The following is a 23,513-nucleotide window of genomic DNA, read 5'->3' on the forward strand; positions in this document are numbered from 1 at the left end:
TATCTTGTGTTTCTATCAGTTCCCGGCTTGGTGAAGAAACAGGAATACAGAGTTGAGGATCTCCATCATTAGATATGCTGTCAGTATGGTTCTAACAAATCTCTCTCCCTCTTTGTTTTTCTTTGCAGCATACGTCCCTGAAGATGAGAAGGAAGCAGCCCTGTTGGATGAGGACCTGGATGGAGATGACTCAGCACAGGAGGGGGAGGAGCCTGCTGCCAAGTTCCTATGTCAAGACAAGGACTTCCTTCTAAAAGACAGGCCAGGATCCACTGGCTTCCATGACTCCCCCAATGCTGCTGACTTTTCTGGTCAAGAGCTCGACAGTGAGTCTCACTTGAGTGAATCCAGTGACAGAATGTCTGATTTTGAGATCTCCTCACTTAAAAATGAGGATGATGTCCTCCTCTCTAAAGACCCCTCAAATGCCCTGTCCCTATCTTCCTCCTCCGTCATGATGGCTGCTGCCAATGCTGCTGCCACAGTAAGTGGAGATGAGGCCATTTCAGCCACAACAGGGTCTGTGGCTGACAGCCTGGAGAAGATGAAGGCCATTTACACTTCTTTCCTGACCAACTCCTATTGGTCCACACTGAATCTGAACCTGAGCCAGCCTCCTGCAGAAAAACCCCCTCGCAGTCACAGCAGCAGCAGTAGTAGCAGCAGTAGCAGTAGCTGTGGAAGTGGAGGCTATGACTGGCACCAGACAGCTATGGCCAAAACCCTCCAACAGGCCTCACAGAACCACAACAACAGACTGGGGCTGGTTCAACACCCCACAGTGGCTGTATCCACAGCATCTACAGAACCCAACCTCTTTAGTACCGTCCAGCTGTACCGGCAGAGCTCCAAGTTGTATGGCTCTATATTCACTGGCGCCAGCAAGTTCCGCTGTAAGGACTGCAGTGCGGCATATGACACACTAGTGGAGCTCACAGTGCACATGAATGAGACGGGCCACTACCGCGATGATAACCACGAGACAGATGGTGAGGGTGCTAAACGGTGGTCAAAACCCAGAAAGCGGTCCTTGCTAGAGATGGAGGGGAAGGAGGATGCCCAGAAAGTTCTGAAGTGCATGTACTGTGGGCACTCCTTTGAATCCCTCCAGGACCTAAGTGTCCACATGATCAAGACTAAACACTACCAGAAAGTGCCTCTGAAAGAGCCCGTTACACCAGTGGCAGCTAAGATCATCTCCTCAGCTCGAAAGAGAGTCCCAATGGAACTAGACATCCCTAGCTCACCAGACTCTAATGGAGGCACCACACCTAAGCCCACCTCCCTCAACGACTCTAATGACATACTCCAGAAGGTCACCAACCCTTACATCACACCTAACAACCGCTATGGACACCAGAACGGTGCCAGCTATGCCTGGCAGTTTGAATCCAGGAAGTCACAGATCCTCAAATGTATGGAGTGTGGCAGCTCTCATGACACACTGCAAGAGCTAACTGCTCACATGATGGTGACTGGACACTTTATTAAAGTCACCAACTCTGCTATTAAGAAAGGCAAACCCATTATAGAATCCTCAACCCCAACCCCCACACCCAATGCAGCAGCTGAAGAAAAGGTCCAGTCCGTTCCCCTGGCTGCCACAACCTTCTCCCCTCCACCTGCCCCAGTGCCTCCTCCAACCAGCATCTCCCCCACTGCCATGGTTGTGGAGATAAAAAAGGAGGAGAGGGAAGAGGAATGCACTAAAGAGTCCATTATCAACAATGGTAATCTCAACAAAGAGAAGAAAGCAGGTGAGGAAGAGGCTGAGGAGAAGTTTGATATTTCTTCAAAATACTCCTATCTGACAGAGGAGGATCTGGATGAAAGTCCGAAAGGGGGTCTTGACATCCTCAAGTCCTTGGAGAACACAGTGACCTCAGCCATCAACAAAGCCCAAAATGGAGCTCCAAGCTGGGGTGGGTATCCCAGTATCCATGCTGCCTACCAGCTCCCAAACATAATGAAGCTCTCGTTAGGCAACTCTGGGAAGAGCTCTCCCCTTAAGTACATGTTCCCTGGTGGGGAGATTCTCTCTCCCACTGGTAAGATCCAGCCTCTGATCTCCCCTCCCAGCCGCCAGAACTCCCCGTTACCCAAAAACAACTTCCATGCTATGGAGGAACTGGTCAAGAAAGTGACAGAGAAAGTGGCAAAGGTAGAAGAGAAAATGAGAGAGCCCAGTGGTGTCGTGAGGGGATCTCCTTTGAGACGTACCACGCCCTCACCCTGCAACAGCGAGGCAGGGGACTCAGCCCAAGGAGAATCGCCAAAAGAAAACAGAGCAGGAGGCTGTAAAACTCCAGAGAATACAAGTGGAACGGAAAAGGCAGTAGGTGATGGAGGTGGAACCAATCACAGAGATTCAAATGGAGATATTTCCATAAAGGAGTCTGTGGAGAATGGAGTGGAGTCCACAGCTGTGACGTCCCCCCTGCCTGCCTCCATGTGTGGCAGTACAGCTATCATCACAGACCATCCACCTCCAGAACAGCCATTCGTCAACCCTCTCAGCGCCCTGCAGTCAGTAATGAACGTCCACCTGGGGAAGGCCGCTAAGCCTGCCCTGCCCTCCCTTGACCCGATGAGCATGCTGTTCAAGATGAGTAACAGCCTGGCAGAGAAAGCAGCAGTGGCTGCTTCCACCCCACCAGCACAGACCAAAAAGCCCAGTAACGACCGCTTAGACCGCTACTTCTACCAGCAACATCTAAACAATGACCAACCCATAGATCTCACCAAAGGCAAAAATGCTGATAAAAACAGCAGTAGTGGTTCTTTGGGTTCAACGGCTCTCTCTTCCACCACAACCACCCCATCCTCAATTTCTCCCTCCTCCACTGTCACTATGACCAAAGCCTCAGCTGCAGTAGCTTCCTTTATGTCCACCTCCCCTTTGAGAGAAAACGCACTGTCAGACATCTCTGACATGTTGAGGAACCTGACAGAAAGTCAGACTGTCTCCAAGTCCTCCACACCTACCAGCCTGTCCGAGCGCTCCGACATTGAAGGTGTCACACAGGAGGAGACAGAAGATGTTTCACCAGCCCAGAAACGTAAAGGCCGCCAGTCCAACTGGAACCCTCAACACCTCCTCATCCTACAAGCCCAGTTTGCTTCCAGTCTGAGACAAACAAGTGATGGCAAGTACATGATGTCGGACCTGAGCCCACAGGAGAGAATGCACATCTCCCGTTTTACTGGCCTCTCAATGACTACGATATCCCACTGGCTGGCTAACGTCAAGTACCAGCTAAGGAGAACCGGTGGCACCAAGTTCTTGAAAAACTTGGATTCAGGTCACCCTGTGTTCTTCTGCAGTGACTGCGCCTCTCAGATCCGCTCACCATCCACCTATGTCAGCCACTTGGAATCCCACTTGGGCTTCCGTCTGCGAGACCTGGCCAAGCTTTCTGGGGAGCAGCTGCTCAGCCAGATTTCGCAGCAACATCATCAACAACGCCACACCAAAGGACTATCTGAAAAACTGCTCTCTAATCTTCATCCATCCAGCCACCCTTTACCCTCCTCTCTACCCACATCCCTGCCCTCTTCTGTACCCATCTCCCTCCCCTCGTCCTTAACCACCTCTCTGCCCTCAACTGAATCCCCGTCACCCTCCCCCGACGACGACGACAGTGGGGCTATGTACCAGTGCAAGCTCTGCAACCGGACTTTTGCAAGCAAGCACGCGGTCAAGCTTCACCTGAGCAAGACTCATGGGAAGTCCCCCGAGGACCACCTCATGTATGTGTGTGAGCTGGAGAAACAGTAGCACTGGCTGGGGACAATGCTGCGTTATTTTGTAATGGCTCACTCTTTCTTGCTCTGTCTCTCTTAAGCCTTTCACAGACATTTCTTTCAAAGAAAAGAATGGATTATTAACATGATGGAACTGCACAAAGATGCCATACAACTACTGTTTTGAGTTTTGGCACATGATTTTAAATTTTGTGTTGTAGCAGTTGTTTTTTCCTTTTGTGCTGTGTGAGGTAGACTCACTCTGGCCCAAGACACTCGATTTTAGTGATCTCCTTTGACAGGAATAGAGTGACTTTTTTTCAGACTGTGCAGATGGGGGCTGTTGTCATTGAGAAGATACAGTATATGAAGGTTTAAAAAAAAAGAGATTCTAAAATGAAGTGGTGTGTATTTTGAAACTTGTGTAAATGGAATTAAGTTCCTTTATATTTTGACATCACTGGGATGTGATAAGCTGCATGCATAAATAAAACAGTTTAGTTAAACATTTTCTAACTAAATCTGGTGCACTTTCCATGATTTTTTTTCTTTTTTTCACTCTCGCTCGCTCTTATGTTTAGTTTTTTTCTTTTTTGTGCTGGAGTCAGCATTTAAAATTTAACCCTCTGAGTACGTCAAAGCACTTCTACACCTAAGATCCAAACACTATTGACTCAAGATTTGAGATTGTGAATTATTGAAGCTATTGTGAGAATTAGATGGACAATGTGTGCATTGTGTCTGCAATGCCTGCTTCCCAGACATACAGTGGGTCTAATCCTAGACATGAAAGCATTTTTTTAAAAGGAGATTCTCTACTCACTGCAAGGTTTTCATCTTGGGCTTAATATTTGTTTGAGATGTTTGCAGGACTTGACACAAGCATTGTAGCTATGTGGTAAGAAAAAAAGAAAAAAAAAGAAATCTGAAGTCTTTTACTTTGGTCGATCAGGGACCTATATTAATTCAGGTCTGTGTAAAATATGTATATAAAAACATATTAACTAATTCCTGTCTAAATTATGCATAATTTCTATATTTTTTAATTTAAAAGGATTATGACTATCTGCTGGTGCACAGTATATGAAGACATAAATAAAATTGTTTTGCACAATAGTTTTATAAATGTGTTATTTAATCAAAGGATACGAAAAAAGATAGGTAGCAAAAGGATGACAACAGGTGAATCTTTTTATTCCCAACTCGTGCTCAAAGGGTTAAAGACTCTTTTTACCAGACACTACTCTACATGTGCCGCTGTATGAACACTAAAAAGATATTAAAGGTTGTACAAAAAAGATGTTACTTTATAAAGATATTTCACATGTAAACTGTTATTTATAAGCACTCTTGGTTGTTTCATATTGTTGAATGCCTTTTTGATTGGTCCTGTTTTTTTTGTTTGTTTTTTTTTTGTTTTTTTTGTTCTGTCTAATTACTCTGCCATGATTCCACACTGCAGCTTTATCTTTTTGGGCTATGAAAGGTAACCATGGTTACACTAACCTCTTGAGTGACAAGTTCTGCTACATTTTTGGCAGTTAATTTGCTGAAGTAACTGACAGCTGCCAGGGTAGAGAAATAAAAAAAAAATCCTTATGTGTAAAATATCGGCATGTAAACAGCACAGATACTGTAATGCATTCTGTGCCGTTAGTCTTTTTCATTTCATTCTTTCGTTTTCTGTTGTTGTTGTTCTTGAAAATGAACCCCCATGATATGACTTCATATAACCTTGTTTTCTACTGCAGCATTAAAAAAAGGAAACTGTTTTTTGCAATAATGTGTGTATGCATCGTGTGTGTCATGGCTATCAATTATGTGTGTGCTGTGCAGTCCCTAATGAGCACATTAGACTGGGAGTGTGTCAACGTCTGTCTGTGACGAGCTGCATACTAGTTTACAGTGAGTGGCAGCAGCGGGGCCGTGTGGGAGACAAACACACGCACGTATGCGCACACACACTCATACACACACACAAATCCAGACATGCAAACAGACACCTTCATTGTTGGGCTTTCCCAGTAGCCTCTTCTGTTGTCCTTGGCTTAGACTAAGGCATACAGTATAGTGCATATATAAGACTGAGCCTCCAACAAAAGGCCTCAGAAACAGTGAACAATCAAATGACATAAAGTTGTTTTTATCATTATAAGGGGCCAGCAGAGCAATCAGACAACCAAAAAGCAACTGAGCTTCATACTTCATACCTTCTTTCTCTTTCAAAATGGGATATAGAAATATAGACACACACACACACACACACACACACACACACACACACACACACACAAACGCACACAAAGTTTCCCTTCCATATCTCAAGCTCTATAATTACCTCCAACATCCATTTTGTGACTACTCTGCGAGGTAAGACACCTGGCAGACATATTTGTTTAGGCTTCATGGGAGATGACAACAATGCTGACAAGATGAGCAGGTCCTTTCAGGTGTTTATTTATTCATAATTTTACCTGTCCGGAGCTGTGATTAGATAGGAATTGTATCATTATCAATTTGATGATATGTGCTGCACAACACTATGATACAGATAACACAGATGGAACCAAGAGTTAAAGTTTACAAAGGAAGAGATCTATGAGAGTTGCCTTCTGTCCAGAGATCTACATGAGAATCAGTATATGTTCAGCACAGATAAGGGAAGGAGTATACAAAGGTAGGTATTAGCTGGAGAGAGAACTAGCACATACACCGTGTATCAACAAATTGCCGAAATGTGCCCATACAAACACACAAGTGCATTCAACAAACATATATACAAAGCACATATAATAAATCAAAGTGAGACAGTGCTGTGTGTTCCTGAACCACATCACTTTTCCTGCTCCATTCTGCCTCTTAATATACCATCCTGAAAAAAACAAAACACACGCATGGGCTGGTACACCCACCTGCACACAAGCAAAAACACACAGCAACTCTGAATTGTACAGACCAGGATACCAAATCTCTTCCTTTCTTCACACATATGCCAGTAGATGCACAAAAGGCCAATACACACATGCGTGCACGCGCGCGCACACACACACACACACACACACACACACACACACACACACCTCTCAACAGCCAGGTAGAAGGACTTCATCCGCAGTGACAAGGTGCCACTGTGTGTGAAAATGTCAGCCTTCAACAGCGCAGCCTGAAGTCTGGCACCGTATTTAAGGCTCTCATTAGCCTCAAAGAAAATATGCATGAAATTGAAGTGTAAGAAAGCCCTTTTCTCTCTCTCCCTGTCTTCACATCCGGCGAGCAGAGGCAAGGGCTTATTAAGGTTCAAAACTAGCATGCAGGAGACCACCACTGGGATGTGCACACGTACACAGACACACACACCAACATACATAGGGAAACACATTCACAGTTATGCACCTATGTATCTCAGTGCAATCATAACTTGCATTAAACCCCATTAGTTTCAGTCAGTGAGGTAAAATGATGAGTAAATGCTGACCTCCTGGTACTGATCATCCTGAGACAAACACCAACTTTTTTTTTTCGCATGAAAGCACCCTACACTCATACAACTTCCGTTTAACACAACACTTTCATGTGTACATTTTTTGTAGATCATAATGACATACACCACAGTTCATAAAAAGAGGGAAAAGTTGGTTAAGCTTATAATCTTTACAATTTCAGTATTGATTTGACAATGATATGGTGACCTGTGGTAATGGCAACTGCACTTTAATGATACAGGTTAAAGAGTTCCATTCAAAATGATACGTATATTGACAACTGGGGGCAAAACACTCTCATACTCAAAAATGCAGCAGAAGCAGAGCAAATTGTGCATCCGTTTACAGAAAAAAACAGTACAACACATTGTTTTAATAAAGAAACCATTAAAAGACAGTCATCATAGTTGTTCAACTCCAGCTGTGCAGTAAAGGGGGATTTCCAGTAACAACATAGGCAGCTACATAATGCAAATACATTACATGGTTTTGCTCAAAAAATTATGGCCATAAATACTGGCCAAAAAATGGGGTTCATGTAATGGAGGTCTTAATTACTCTTACTTGAACTTCACTGTAGATGAGGCAACATCATGTACAGTTTCAAGCGTGTTTTTTATGCTGAAACAATTGGTTGACTAATCAATTAACTAACAACATGTTGAGTGGTTAATTGGCAAAGTAAATTCTCACACAACAAGACAAAGAATTAAAAAACAATGCTAACCAAAAATGGTGCACATTGGCTGTTTCAAGCTTTTGAAATAGGATGACTTTCCACTGCGTTTCATTCAATTACAAATAGATGTCATTTGAGTTTTTAACTGTTGGTCGGACAAAACAAGCAATTTCAAAGATGTCACCTTAGGGCCTGTACACATGCCACGTTTATAGCGGCTTCAAATCCATTGTTTCATTGTAGATGCATAGAAAGTGCACTCAAAAGCAAGCGCCACACTGTTGACACCCAAGTGTTTCCAAGTGATCTGTAGCGTGTTTTCTATGGCACGATGGCTACGCCCAGAGATAAACAAAATTAAACTTTTAGAAAGCAGTAATGTGCAGTGCATGTCATTTGATAAGGGAGACCCAATCACACCCAGAAGATGTCTTCTCTTTCTTCTACGGACAAGAAGTTAATCATTTTAGTGCAGAGCTACCAAGAACTTTACATCTTTCCCACAAACAACATTTTAAGCCTAATACACACTAAACAAACAACTCCTGGAAGAAGAGAAGCTCTGACTGCGGGATTTCCGTAAAGAATGACTACAATGCGGTGCTGGTTGTGGTTGCTTAGCAACTTTAGATGCAGCCTGCCTCTGCGCCCTTTGGTACAATTTAGCGCTGTTTTCAGCTGGTTAAAGGAGTAGCAATGTCCCAGCCCCTTGCTCATTAGAACTTGCTTTTTAGCCATGCTAGCAGCATGACTCTGGGTGAGTCCACCACTTTTGTCCAGATTTAAATATCTCAAAAAGATTCGTTTGGATTTTAATATACACTGAACAAAAATATAAATGCAACACTTTTGTTTTTGCTCCCATTTTTCATGAGCTGAACTCAAAGATCTAAAACATTTTCTATATACACAAAAGATGATTTCCCTCAAATATTGTTCACAAATCTGTCTAAATCTGTGTTAGTGAGCACTTCTCCTTGGCCGAGATAATCCATCCCACCTCACAGGTGTGGCATATCAAGATCCTGATTAGACAGCATTAATATTGCACATGTGTGCCTTAGGCTGGCCACAATAAAAGGCCACTCTGAAATGTGCAGTTTTGCTTTACTGGGGGGGTCTGGGGGGGGTCAGAAAACCAGTCAGTATCTGGTGTGACCACCATTTGCCTCACGCAGTGCAACACATCTCCTTCGCATAGAGTTGATCAGGTTGTTGATTGTGGCCTGTGGAATGTTGGTCCACTCCTCTTCAATGGCTGTGCGAAGTTGCTGGATATTGGCAGGAACTGGAACACGCTGTCGTATACGCCGATCCAGAGCATCCCAAACATGCTCAATGGGTGACATGTCCAGTGAGTATGCTGGCCATGCAAGAACTGGGATGTTTTCAGCTTCCAGGAATTGTGTACAGATCCTTGCAACATAGGGCCGTGCATTATCATGCTGCAACATGAGGTGATAGTCGGGGATGAATGGCACAACAGTGGGCCTCAGGATCTCGTCACGGTATCTCTGTGCCATCAATGAAATACACCTGTGTTCGTTGTCCATAACATACACTTGCCCATACCATACCCCCACTGCTACCATGGGCCACTCGATCCACAACATTGACATCAGCAAACCGCTCACCCACACAACGCCACACGCTGTCTGCCCTGAACAGTGAAAACCGGGATTCATCCGCGAAGAGAACACTTCTCCAACGTGCCAGACGCCATTGAATGTGAGCATTTGCCCACTCAAGTCGGTTACAACGACGAACTGCAGTCAGGGCAAGACCACGATGAGGACGACGAGCATGCAGATGAGCTTCCCTGAGACTGTTTCTGACAGTTTGTGCAGAAATTCTTTGGTTATGCAAACCGATTGTTGCAGCAGCTGTCCAGGTGGCTGGTCTCAGACGATCTTGGAGGTGAACATGCTGGATGTGGAGGTCCTGGGCTGGCGTGGTTACACGTGGTCTGCGGTTGTGAGCCCGGTTGGATGTACTGCCAAATTGTCTGAAACGCCGTTAGAGACGGCTTATGGTAGAGAAATGAACATTCAGTTCACGGGCAACAGCTCTGGTGAACATTCCTGCAGTCAGCATGCCAATTGCATGCTCCCTCAAAACTTGCGACATCTGTGGCATTGTGCTGTGTGAAAAAACTGAACATTTTAGAGTAGCCTTTTATTGTGGCCAGCCTAAGGCACACCTGTGCAATAATCATGCTGATCTAATCAGCATCTTGATATGCCACACCTGTGAGGTGGGATGGATTATCTTGGCAAATGAGAAGTGCTCACTAACACAGATTTAGACAGATTTGTGAACAATAATGGTCTTTTATGTGTATAGAAAATGTTTTAGATCTTTGAGTTCAGCTCATGAAAAATGGGAGTAAAAACAAAAGTGTTGCATTTATATTTTTGGTCAGTGTAGATTTTGTACAGGTAGACGTGGTTCACAGGGGTCCATGTCATTGGTCCGACAGCCCATTGGTCCGACATCCCATTAGTCCGACGTCCCATTGTTCTGATATGTGATTATACTAGGCGTTACTGTATTTGTGTACCATAGAGGATCAGCAAACGCAACAAAAGTAGGCTACTGGTTGAGATACAAGTGTCATAGAGAGGAGAGAATGAAACACCATAACCTCCTGTTATTAACTCTGGGGTCCGGGTTGTGTGGGGAGCTCTCCGCAGTACTGAACAGCTCCCGGCGGGCGTATTTCTGCCTTGATGGTGCGCCGCGACCGGCTCTGGGTCAGCTGGGAAAGGCTTGAGGCGAAGCAGGCTCTCAGCTTATGTGTTTGCCACTTTCTTTTTCATTTTAACCCACACCATGATCTTTTCCTGACCCTAACCAAGTGGTTTTGTGCCTAAACCTAACCAGACCTTAACCACAGGGCATCATGATGATTTTGGAACAATGGGTTTAATATGGGCGGAACAATGGGATGTCGGACCAATGGGCTGTCGGACCAATGGGCAGTTCCCGTTCACAGAGGATGAATCCTACTTACTTTGGTGATTGGTTGACTTTTCCTCTAGCACCATCATAACGTCACTAAATACATTAACATAAGCCTCAGTTGTACTTTTTGCTTAAAGCTAAGTAGCAAATGTCAGCATGCTAACACGCCAAACTAAACAAACTAAAATCATTAAACATTAAAATGGCTAAACATCATCATATTAGCATTGTTGCTGCAGGTATTTTAGCGTGCTGAGGTTAGCATTTAGCACAAAACACTGCCGTGCCCAATTGCAGCCTTACAGAGCCACCAGCATGACTTTTTCACTATTTTTAGACATGTAATGAAAACAAAAATAATCAATAGCTTGCACACGAGGCCCTCCTAACTGTCTGAAAATGCATAGCAATTAAACATGATTGCCTATTCTGTGGACTATGTAAAATGGGAAGTAGGCTCTCTGAGATGTAAAAGGACTACACTGCCTGAAGCCAGCTATGCCAGGGAACATTAACATCTTAATAGCAGTTTTGGAGATGGTGCTATGTGCCAACACACCACACCCTCATTGTAGCTCACACAATGCAACCGTCAGAATCCCCCAGGAACATAGAGAGAGCCTCCACAACAGTAAGCTGCTCACATGCATTTGAGGAAGGTGTGCTGCAGATCCAGATAGCTTTATCTGAAGCAGGGGGCTGGTGGGAGGGTGGGAATACAAGCTCAGTGGATCTGCTCTTCACAATGGAATCACATGGCATAACACAAATAAAGCCAGGGTACAAGCAAGCACACTCCTTACACAAAGACACACAGGGAGAGCGCCCTGTCCATCTCACTTTCTCTTGATTTCTTTTTCTGTTCCCATTTCTTCTCTCTCCTGTTCTTTCTTTTGCTTGTACACAGTCACAAAGACCCAGAGTCAGACAAGGTAACTGCCTCACACACATTCTATTGTTTATTTACCTTTTAAACATAATACAGCAATTCACTGATAATATTTTATGTCAACCTATGGCACCTTTTCGAGAAGGCCTCATATCTCTGGTGTGAATAGATCTGATTGGCCGATGCCCCCCAGGAATGTGTCAGAGCAGGTGTATGTTTGCCTGATATCAGACAGAATAGTCAACTCGTTACATTCCGTTTCCATCTGCAGTCTGTCACTGACACTCACAAACACTCCTAAATAGTCACAAGACCAATGTATCCACCTGAATCTTACATTATTTTAAATCCACGCTGAAGCAGACCCATGTCAGCATACCTGTTTTGGTGGAGTTTCAAGAGTGAGGCAAAGTAAAGCATACTACAGTGTTGTCTGATAGAGTATCGGTGGAGTAAGCAGATTCAAGGGTCTGGACCTAGAGAAGGTGTATGCCACGTGCCCTGCTGTGCTGATAGTGACAACTTGTAAAGGAAAGCAAAAATATAACCTAGATTAAAGGGTTTATTGGGCAGTTGCTCTTGGTCAAGTTAACTACTTAGTTGCTGTCTTTTCTCCTCTCATTTTTTTTTTTTTTTGGTGGCACTTGTAAATATGTTTTTTGGACAATGTTTCTCGAGACTCCTACCACCCTCCAAGCCAGGCTTCTTCACATACCTGAGCATTACTTTTTAGAAAACTACCTTCTGCTATTTATAGAACTATGCACACACACACACACACACACACACACACACACACACACACACACACACACACGCATAGACGTTATGTAGTATAAGTGAACCTGCAGTGAGCATCCCAGCTTATCTGATGAGTACCATAGGAAACCAGTCCAAGAACAACAGAGCTAGCACATCCTCTGCATTGTTCTTGGGACAGATAGCATCTCTACAGAGGAGAATAGATTATATTTGGTAATGGATATGGTCTGGACTCACTTACCTGCAACCCTCCCTCACTCACGAGAGCTCTATTCTTGATTACACCATATCCGCAGATGAACAGCCACAGAACTCTGAGCTCTTTGGTTCAGAAATCTCTTGCAGATCTCAAAATGTTGTAAGACACAATTAACAATATTGTCTTTGCTTACATTTTCATGTTGAAGAGATTTTAAAATTTAAATCACATTCAAATTTTGTTATCTGTAATCCTTTTGTGTCAGATGCTTATAGAGACCAGAGACTGATATAATTTGCATCTCTACTTATCTTAACTTTAAAAAAATTGCATGTCTCAATTGTGTAAACAGATGGACAATCTTTGTGCAAATGTAAAAAGAATTGCAAATATAAAATGGATCTGCAAATACACAAAAAAGTCCACAAATAAATAAAAAAGTAAAATAAAAATCTGTGAATACAGTAAATTAATTCACAAATAAATGAAAAGCATGTGTGGATATCATTCTAACGTGTTTACTTTCACAGGTATTTGTGAATCCAATTTTTATTTGTAAATCAAAAAGGGATTTTGTCTGTGTCAATTCTACACTTGCTGATTTGCATTTTACACACATGGACTTTGAAGACAAACTCTCCTCCAGTCTGAATGAAAATCAACTTGTATAACATGACCATTTCCCAATAGCACATGGTTTCCTGCTGATGGTGTGGGAGCTGGATTAGGAAATGCCTGCTTTTTATTTATTTGTAAATGTATTTAATCTATTCAAAGACATTTATGTTTTTGATTGTGGAGTTTGTTTGTGTATTTACAGATCTGTTTTATTGACATCCCTTTTTTATTTGCATTTATTTATTTGTGCTTGTATTAGTGGAAGGCATTATCTATTTTTTAGATTACACATCTACACAACTATCGTCAATCTGCTCAAAAATAATATTAAGACAAATCTATCTCCATACACGCCTGGCTGTAAACGATAAGAAGAGAGTTTATCAAGGTATAAGTGAATTGATGCTTTCAAATTTGACCTTGTTTTAATAAAAACATGGATGATTTGATTAAACACACTTTATTTGATGAAGGCAGAACCAGTCTTTATAGGCTGGATTTAGTAAATCCCTTTATCATTTATTTATTTGTTGCTCATTTACTTATCATTTAAAGCTATCAATCAATATTTGTTATTAACAGTTAATCATATGGGTACATTTAATGTTAAAGGAGTCATTTATAGTGACAGTATTGCATAGCTGATCATCTTTTAGCTTATGGACCTCAACTTTACTTTTCACCCCGCAGACTGTACAAATAATGGATATAGCTAATGTGATGTCAACAATTGGTTTGTGGAATCACATTTTGATGCCTCAGGTTCGGCATTTCAGCCAACAGCATCTTGTTTTTTTGGAGCCAGAAGTGACCATATTTGTTACTCAAGTGGCCCACCCTTTAATATGAGTAACTTTAAGCCGTTAAACAGGTTAACAGGTTGTTAACAGGTAAGTTACATAAAATTTCATCCTCTGTACACTTGTCATGAATGTTGAAATTAGCTATAAAGACTTACTTTTTTTGTACCAGGCTGTAAACATTTATTTCAGCTGTAAAGTTAGGCATTTTAAAATGGGTTTCTATGGGGTTTGACTTGATGCCAGCCAAAAGTGGCTATTCAAAGAACTGTCGTTTTTGCCACATCTGTGTTGGTTTCATTTTTCAGCCCCAGAGGTTGCTGCTTGATTCTCTTTCACAATTTTCATCAACCTTGTTTCCAGCCACAGCAGCCAGCTGTTTTCAACAAATAAGGTTCAATAAACCCACTTAACCCAACTTGCCACAACCAAAGCCAGACAAAGTTAGCAACTAGCCGGAGAACATAGTCAAGCATTCAGCTCCTAAAGAGGCAGACATTTCCCTCAGGAGTCAGTGGAAACCAAAACAGAGCTAAAAGAGGAGAAACTATTGGACTTGAAATTGTCAGGTTGCCTGAAACATATCTACTAATGAATAAAACTGTTGCTCTGCGTCAGTTGAGCATCACCAAGCTCCAAGCAGTCTGGTATAATTCAGTTCAGTTCGGTACGCATTTTTTATGTTTATGGATGGTACAAATGGAACGTTCCTTACCATCCCTATTTTTGGTCACCCCTCGGTTGGGGTACCTAGCACACAGATCTGAAGGTGGAGCGAGAAAAACTGCAGTCCGTTGACTGGGTGTGGCTGGTTTTGAAGCTTATGTTACCACTGTTATTACCATGGTTGTTCTTACATATATTAGTTAACCATAACTATAAAATGAAATAATGTTCTGCGGCCTTTCACAGCAGCTGTAGACTGAAAAAAATAACTTAATTCACTGTGCCAACTCCCGGCAACTTTTAAGGTGGAACGTTTACCTGTAATGATATTCAATGCATGAGATGATAACATGAAACCATCAGCACACCTTATTTCAATATGACAACTTTGACCATTCCATTAGTTTTTATTGTCTCTCTTGGATGACGTACACTTTTAGAAATGAGTGGATCTTCAAGCATTTTAAAATATGTATTAATTTTGACCGGATTGTGTGAACTGCATATATTCTAATCCTCAGTTGGAGAAAAAAAAGTGAAGCATTGTTCCTGTAGGCTACGGCAATAATACACCCTTGCGCTTGCCTGAGATGGGCTAAATGCACAAACCTGCTATTTTAAATACCCCATCAAGTGAGACTCTCACTGTAGCCTGTTCTATTTTGTTCTGAAAATGTTGGCATGTAACCATGTTCTGTAGACTTCTATATGTGTCACCAGTGATGAGGAAACACAGAAGGTGCTGGACGGAACAGTGAGAGACAACAACCCACATTTAAGAATACTGTTTGCGGTGGAAATGCTTAATGGACTGAGGGTCTAGGTACCATGTCTGAAAGGTTACTTTGGTTCCAAAGGTACCATACCTAAAGTGAAATGGGGCTTTAGTTTCATTGGCCACCTGATGCTAGAGAGGAGTGAGGAATAAGTAAATTAATTTATCCTTCACAAACTTTGCTGTCAGCAATGTGCTTCAGTATTGTGTAGACTGGTTTCATAAATTTAAAAATATCACTAAGAATGATCAAGATCATGGCGCAAAGTGAGCACAACACACACACTTAATGTACATGGCCTCTGATTGAGACAGAGGGTTGAGCAAAATGTAAAATGAACAATGTAGAATGCCATTTATAATTCAACAATAAATCATAAAAATATCCATGAAGTCCATCTTATTTGCATCAGATGATTTGATTCTTCATCAGGAAAATTGAAAATTGCTTACCAAATGTGTCTACTCAAATACACTTTCACTCATTTTTGTTTTTCTCATTTAATTCCAATAGTATGTATACTGTGTGATAAATATGTTATTGAGTATTTGCTGAGTAGAGTTTGACACATAGGCATACGCAGAAACACACACACATGCGTACAAACTTGCATCATACCTTTAAATACACACAGAAATATCAAACCACATTGCACAGATTACCCAAAAATGCATTTTATTCACAAGCAAATTATATGTATACACTACTCATAACACCTAAAACACACACGTATACATTCAGTACATTCAGTCTATTCAGTATTTATAATTTATTTAGTATGTAACCCACACACACACACACACACACACAACCAGCGTACACATTCAGCATGCATCTTCTCGAGTGTATGCATGTCAGAGTGTGTGACTGGGATTCTATTTGTGTCGGTGAAGTGGCTGAGCTGTGTTTGTAGCATTTAGAGGAAATTACCCCGCAAGCGTTGCCTCGGCCACAGTAGATAGCGGGTCGCCTCTCTAGGCTGCATGGCATATTGATTTCTTGTTGTGAGGAGTGCTGTTCAAGCCCCATTTAAGATTTCCATCCAGCCCACAGCCCTGAGTACAGCAGCCAGCCGTAAATTAGGGAAATTGCACATTCATCACATGCGTTATTTTAAGATACTTTGGAAACGTGTGGGGCCAGAGAAGATCTACGGTGCTACAGGTAACAAACAATGACTGACTGACTCGTCGATGGAGCAGGGATGTGTGCATTAAAATTCATATCACATCATTCTTTGAAACATGGTAGTTAGCATGTGTGTGTGTGTGTGTGTGTTTGTGTGTGTGTGTGTGTGTGTGCGTGCGTGCGTGCATGCGTGTGTGTGTGTGTGTCGGGGGGGGGGCTCATTATGTATGTAATATTTTTGTTGTATGTTTTTATTCTGTGAAGCACTTTGTGCTGCATTTTTAATGCATGAAAAGTGCTACAGTATACAAATAAAGTTTGATTGATTGATTGATTGAAGAACATCACAAAGACTACCACTAGAACAAAAGATGGCGGTAAAGTTTCCAAAAAGTTTGCACATTTTGAGAACTATTGTCCATAGCATGATAGAAGCAGATAGAAATTTACAATTTTCATAGTTTTTTCAATTTTGACTTAAATGAAGATATACAATTCAATGGAAAAACAACATTTTATGAATGTGGATCACAAGAATATTGCACTTTTAATGTCTTAAACACAAACAAAAGACAAAAAGCATTACACTTAAGCTGGAATGATTCAAGCAGAACATGAACACTGGTTGTAACTTCTTAAGCAATATTACAGTAAAAGGTGTGCTTTAATGTCATGGCTGGCTTGACAATGATGCAGCAGTACTCATCACTGAAGTTACAAAAAGTTAAAATTACTTTACTAGATAGATAGATAGATAGATAGATAGATAGATATTCAGAGATAAATTTACATATTGTGGTGCAATTTGCTTTCAAAATAACACTTGCCTCATTCTACACGACCCTATTCTACAACTACTAGGCCATTAACTAAAAGGTTTCCCTCAATAACCTCCTAATTACTGCGTATCGATAATAAGCAGGGATGTTGTTATACATAAATTAATATGCTTTGCTCAGTATGGGCCTTATGTGGTGGTAGTACCACAAGAATAGTTATTCTCTCTTAACACTACTCTACTACCACTCTATGTCTACTCTTATGGAACACAACACAGAACTTCAAGTGTTAATGGTATCCAAATAAAATCAAGTCTTTCTAACTCAGAATATGTTCCTGAAGTGTTTCTAAGTGTTTTTTTATGTTTCTAAAGTGAAGTCTTGCTCATAAATAATTCTCAAGCAGTTTGACACTTAACCCACACAGGATTTCTATTCTAAAGTTGCCTCCTCTTCACAAATCCATTATAGCACACAACTTCTGCAATTAACAGACCCTGTTCTTAAACAAGGGGTTACACCTTGAAAAAAATGGAGGTCTGAGTCAGCACAGAAATATCTCCTTTTATTATTGGATCACTTCAGAAATGATCAAACATATCTATTAAACTATATAATTAGTTTATTCAAGGCTGAGAACGAACAAAGTTGCTGTATAATTTTCAGCTGACAGAGTTTTTTGGTGTGTAAAGCATTGCACAGATCTTCAACCATATCTTTATGTATTTGTTATCATATTGTATGACACGCTTATATAAATACTGACACTTGTCAATATTCTTTTTCTCAGAGACAGGCTCCATTTAGCACCGTAAAACCCAAATCTGATGACAGGCCAGGCAGCAGCTCCAGACACGTCAATAGCTCTCTGTCTTCAGGCGTCGGATTTGGGATGGTAAATAGTTACAGTTACTGACAAGACTAAAAGTTTATATAATCACAACTCAACTGCCAGAAAAATGTTGGCATTGTCTGCTTCTGCAAACCATAAATATGTTCCATTGATTAAGCTTTACATTTTTACATTTCTAACAATGCTGTTGTTAAAGTATGGTTATGTTTAGGCACAAAGAACACTTGTTATGTTGAAGAAAATATAAATAATATATAAATAAATGGCTTAAAATACCCACATTTGGTAACACAAGAGCCGCTGGAAAAGCACCGATGGGTCGCTAAAAACACCCACAAGTAATGGCCCAAAAGCTGCTGAGAAAGTGGTGATGGGTCATTTTAAAACAACTAGTGTTGCTGTTTGTTGGTTTCAAACAGCTGTCTGCAGTGGTCAGCAGCTTAGCAGTTGTCTCAAATGTAATGTATGCATTTGCAGAAACAATGCCAACTGGACTGACAATCCCGCCATACACCAAATGCAATTGAAAACTGGCAATCACACATACCTGTATTGTACCAAAAAAACACCCACAAAAATATTACTGCACAAAGATAAGACCCACAAAGGTCAATAAACTTGCTCTATAATTTTCAGATGACAGAGCTTTTTTTGCTGTGTACCAAAGAGTCATAAAGATAAAACATAAAACCTACACAGGTCAAGATATACTTACCCTTTTGTTTTGCTAAATTTTCATTGTCAGTATTTTGTGCTTCCAGTACAACATAACTTCAACAGAAAATCTTTTAGTAGATGTGTTTGAAAATGTCTGATGTGTTCCATTAATAAGGGAATTTTTTAGACTTGAGCTGACTTTGTTCTTCTACCACAGAATGGGAATAAAACCTGTGCATCTCAATAGGCCTTCATCTTTTTCAGGTTGTAACCCATCACTTAAGAATACAGATCTTTTTGCATTCGTTGCAGTAGTTGTGTGCTATACAGAATTTACTGAGTGTGAAGAGGAGGCAACTTTAGAATAGGGAACTTATGTGGGTTGATAAGCATCAAACTAGTAGTGAATCTGTTAGGAGCAAGTCCCCACTTTAGAATGTGGGACATATTCTGAGTTAGAAAGACTTAATTTATATTCATTGTTACATGTGCAGTTTGTGTTTCCTTACATAAGAGTAGACTGTATTTATTAAGTGTTAGTAGTAGGGAGTAACTATTCTTGTGTTACCACCTTATAGGGCCCATACTGAGCAGAGCAGACTGTATTAAAATTGTAATTCATGCACAACAACTTCCTTACCTACCATCAATAAGTGGTAATTAGGAGGTTATTGAGGGAAGACTCTTAATTGATGGCCTGACAGTTGTCATATATGGTCATGCAGAATAACAGGGATGCCGTAGCCTGACGTGCACCTCCCCAGAAATGTAACTAAGCATCACGGTGACGCAGACCGCCTGTCTGTTTCTGTAAGCTGAAGCCATTTCCCTCAGTGGAAACAAAGCTTTTATTTACCTTTATTTCACAGATAAAAAACAATAAATTGTGAAGACACTAAAGCTTCCACTAAAATAGCATTTTAAGTATTGTGTGTGATTTATCCTTCAGGGATTTATTTATACTTCAGGATTTATTCAGGTTTCATATGGGAAGAGGAAATCTCTGCTTGTCGCTAGGCTAATTTATACAATGTAAAATGCCCTGTTGTTGTTGTGTTGTTGGTGAATCTTGTGAGTTGTAATGGAGCTAAATTGTGTGCCGTTACCTCTGTTAAATGTTGCTGTTGTCCCTGACTTTATAAGAGAAGAAGGAAGATCGCTGGCCACTAGGCTAATCAATACAATTTAAAATGCCATAGGTTTGTGCTAATTATGTTAGCACGTTATATTTATTTGGAAAACATGTTTAGTACAAGACTGTTGATTTGTCAGTGAACTTTGTGAGTTGTAATGGAGCCAAATTGTGTGGCGTTACCTTCGTTAAATGTTGCTGTTGTCCCTTGTTTTTGTAGTGGTGATTGTCGTAGTGTTTGTCTGTGAATGCTGCGAATTTAGTTATAGCCAGTTTGTGTACTTTTGATTGAAATTGTCTCTATTAAGCCATGTTTAATGTGTGTTCTGTGTGTTTTTTGAATCAACTCAACTTTACAGCACTTCACAGAAACCTCTACTGCCGAATAGCGTTTGGAGGTGTAACTGCAGTGTGACACAGTCAATGCTCACAACGGCATAGGCTTTGTGCGTAGGGTCTGTGCACAACTATATATCCCGCATAAGGCATTAATAAGTGCTTTATAATGACTAATAAAGAGCTAATATGCCACAAACATGCATGCTTGTAAGCAGCTAACTAATATGTACCATGATATAAAGTGTCACTGATACACCTAATTGACCTGAGTACAGAAGCCTTGCAGTAAGTCCAGAAAGTGGCACTGTGGAATTTAGTGGCTAAGCTGGCTACCTTTGAGAGATGTATTTGTATCAAATACTGTCTCACAACTAATTGCCAACCACTCTTAGGACTTGCCTTCCTCTAAAGGTCAGCACTGTCAAGATGGTTTACAATTGTTCCACAACACAATTCACCGGCCCCGTGAAATTAATCAAAATGACCTTAAAGGCCTATGCGAAGAATACCGAAAGTAAATTACGCCAGGGCCACACCGGACGAGGAAGCGCTACGAATAGCCTCGAAGCGCCGAGAAGCGAAGCCAGATTCCTTTCGGCGCCCATGTTAACCGATTGTGTCATCCACACTGGACGCGCTGTGCAGCTCCGCGGCCGGCGCTGCAGCGATCGTTTCGGCGTCTGGTCTATTTTCTGCGCGAGCCGTGAGCGAATGTGTTAAGCCAGGCAGGAAGTCAAACAAAGGATCAACAACAGCATCCGGTCAATTTTCAGAATAAAACAAATTTCAAAATAAAACACCCCATTTGACAAATGCAATATATATATGTGTGTGTGTTTATATACATATTAATCAGTGGTATCTAGAGAGATGAACACACACACACACACTCACACCCACTAACACACACACACACACACACAAGAAAGAGAGCGAGAGAGAGAGAGAGAGAGAGAGAGAGAAAGAGAGAGAGAGACAGAGTGGGCTGGCTATAGGGGGTGGGGGTTGGGGCACACACACGCAAACAGAGAGAGATACCCATGATGGAAAAACAGTCCCAAATGTGACAGAAACAACAGCTGGGAGCAGAAGTGCTTGTCGACCGGCGTGGAGAAATGCGCGTCTGATGTGAATGGGCTTGTGCGAGAATTTCCGTGCGCTGCGCTTGAATATTTTCTTGAAAAAAAGATGCTGCAGATGACTAGGATTAAAAGGTATTAGCTGAAAAACCCAATAGGGCCACATCATGAAGTTTCACATATTTCAAATTCGTGCTGTCGGATTTCTGTTTTTAACTCCTCACCAAAACTAAGAGCATACTTGCTTTAAATGTAAGTATGGTGTAATAGGAACTGCATACCAGATCCCAAGATGGCACGTATTCAGTCCAATAAGAGTTGCTCACTTGGCAAATACGCCGCCATAAGTTTCTAGCTTCCAGGTTTACTTTCAGGGTTTGTGGCCCACTCAATATGTGAAATAGTGTGTTTCTCCTGCTGGCTCTGCCCATGAGTTTCCGCTCAGCCCATTGACTTTACATTGTGATGACGTCACAGGTCTTTATGAGGAAAATACTTATCACATCGCAGGGGATTTTTTTTTAGCCGTAGTACCGCCAGTGGCCACTGGGACAAATTGGAGGCAAGACTCAGAAGTGTTCATAGGGGCCTGAGGCGGATCCACTGATCTCATAGTATCGATGATTAGATACTGATTTAAAAGTTTGCTGTTTTAAATGCTGGTATATGACCAGGCTTTGAAGCTAGTTTGACATTTTGGAAAATATTCTTATTCGCTTTCTTGATGAGAGTTAGATGAGTTACACTCACACCTTCATATCTGTCTGTTTAATATAAGGCTATGGCCAGCAGCTGGTTAACTAAGCTTAACAAGAAGACAAACAAGCTAGCTAGCCTGGCTCTGTCCAAATGTTAAAAAAAACCCTGCATACCAGAACTTTTAAATCTCACTAATTGACAGGTAATATCTTGGCTGTTTAATAAAAATAACAAAAAGAAAAAGAAAAAAAATTGTTATGTGGTGGACTATTTTGTCATTGGTTGTCTGGAAAAAAAAATAGATTAAAAAAATAAATAAAACTCACAGTGATGTCAAAGCTTCTCCTGGTCAACAACTAGTCCAGCACAATCCCTAAATAAAACCCCAACCTGCTCTTCATTTCTTTCCCCATATTCCTCAAAATTTGAAGCAACAAACAAGTAACAATTTTCCATATATTTACAGCGCAGTTTTTATTTACAGGCCTAATGAAATAACAAGGTAGTAGGTGGTAGATGCCTTCATCAGAAAAAGTTTAACACTGGTCTAAATAATGATTATAACCAATAATTATAACTTACACATGATTTTAGAAAATAGAAAGTATTTTATACATGAAAATACACTCATATATAGCAATCCTTTTTGTATATTTGGTATATGTGTGCTCATAATGTATAAATGTACATCTCTGCTTATATGTCCTCCTTTGTTCTCTCTCTTGTACATACCAGTAAGAAGATTCAGAGCACCACAACCTTAAAGTTAACCCTTGTAAGGATTCTTTAAATATTTGATTATAAGAGCAAGTAAATGTCATGATTCCACCTTCCAGCTGCTTCTGATGTATGACTTTGATGTGCAACTTCCCAGTCTCTTGGCACACTTCCCATAGTCTTCTTAGGAAATGTAGCCCAAGAACCAGCTCAGACAGAATTTACATATGCCATTCCTATGATCTGAGACATCAGTGGTTGTACAAATGAATAACTCTTTCCCAAAGCAAGACATTAGTGAATCAAGGCCCTGGTAATGTGACCAAGAAGATTTGCTCTGGTGAATTAATGACTAAGAGACTTGAAGACAGAGAATCAGAGAGCAATCTTTTGGTCTCACAGAACATTTCTTTGATGTTTTACATCCGAATGACTTCAGTTTGGTTTGTTACTGTAGTGCAAATGCTTATGCTGTGTTCACTTCATACACAGAGAAGTGCAAAGGGTATTTTGTAGCTACAGGTGTTTGCCCACACCAAAGATGGTGAACA

General features: G+C 41.2%; 1 protein-coding gene across 1 annotated transcript in view; it reads left to right on the forward strand.

Moving 5' to 3' along the window:
* tshz3b (teashirt zinc finger homeobox 3b) overlaps positions 1-5,527 on the forward strand; it is a 49,616-nt gene extending 44,089 nt beyond the window's left edge. Inside the window, exon 3 of the mRNA XM_033620697.2 lies at positions 129-5,527. Coding sequence (XP_033476588.1) covers positions 129-3,778 — 3,650 coding nt within the window. The 3' untranslated portion in view covers positions 3,779-5,527. The remainder of the gene's footprint in view (positions 1-128) is intronic.
* The last annotated feature ends 17,986 nt before the right edge of the window (positions 5,528-23,513 follow it).

The sequence above is a fragment of the Epinephelus lanceolatus genome, chromosome 2 (genome assembly GCF_041903045.1).
Source record: "Epinephelus lanceolatus isolate andai-2023 chromosome 2, ASM4190304v1, whole genome shotgun sequence".
Lineage (NCBI taxonomy): Eukaryota > Metazoa > Chordata > Actinopteri > Perciformes > Serranidae > Epinephelus > Epinephelus lanceolatus.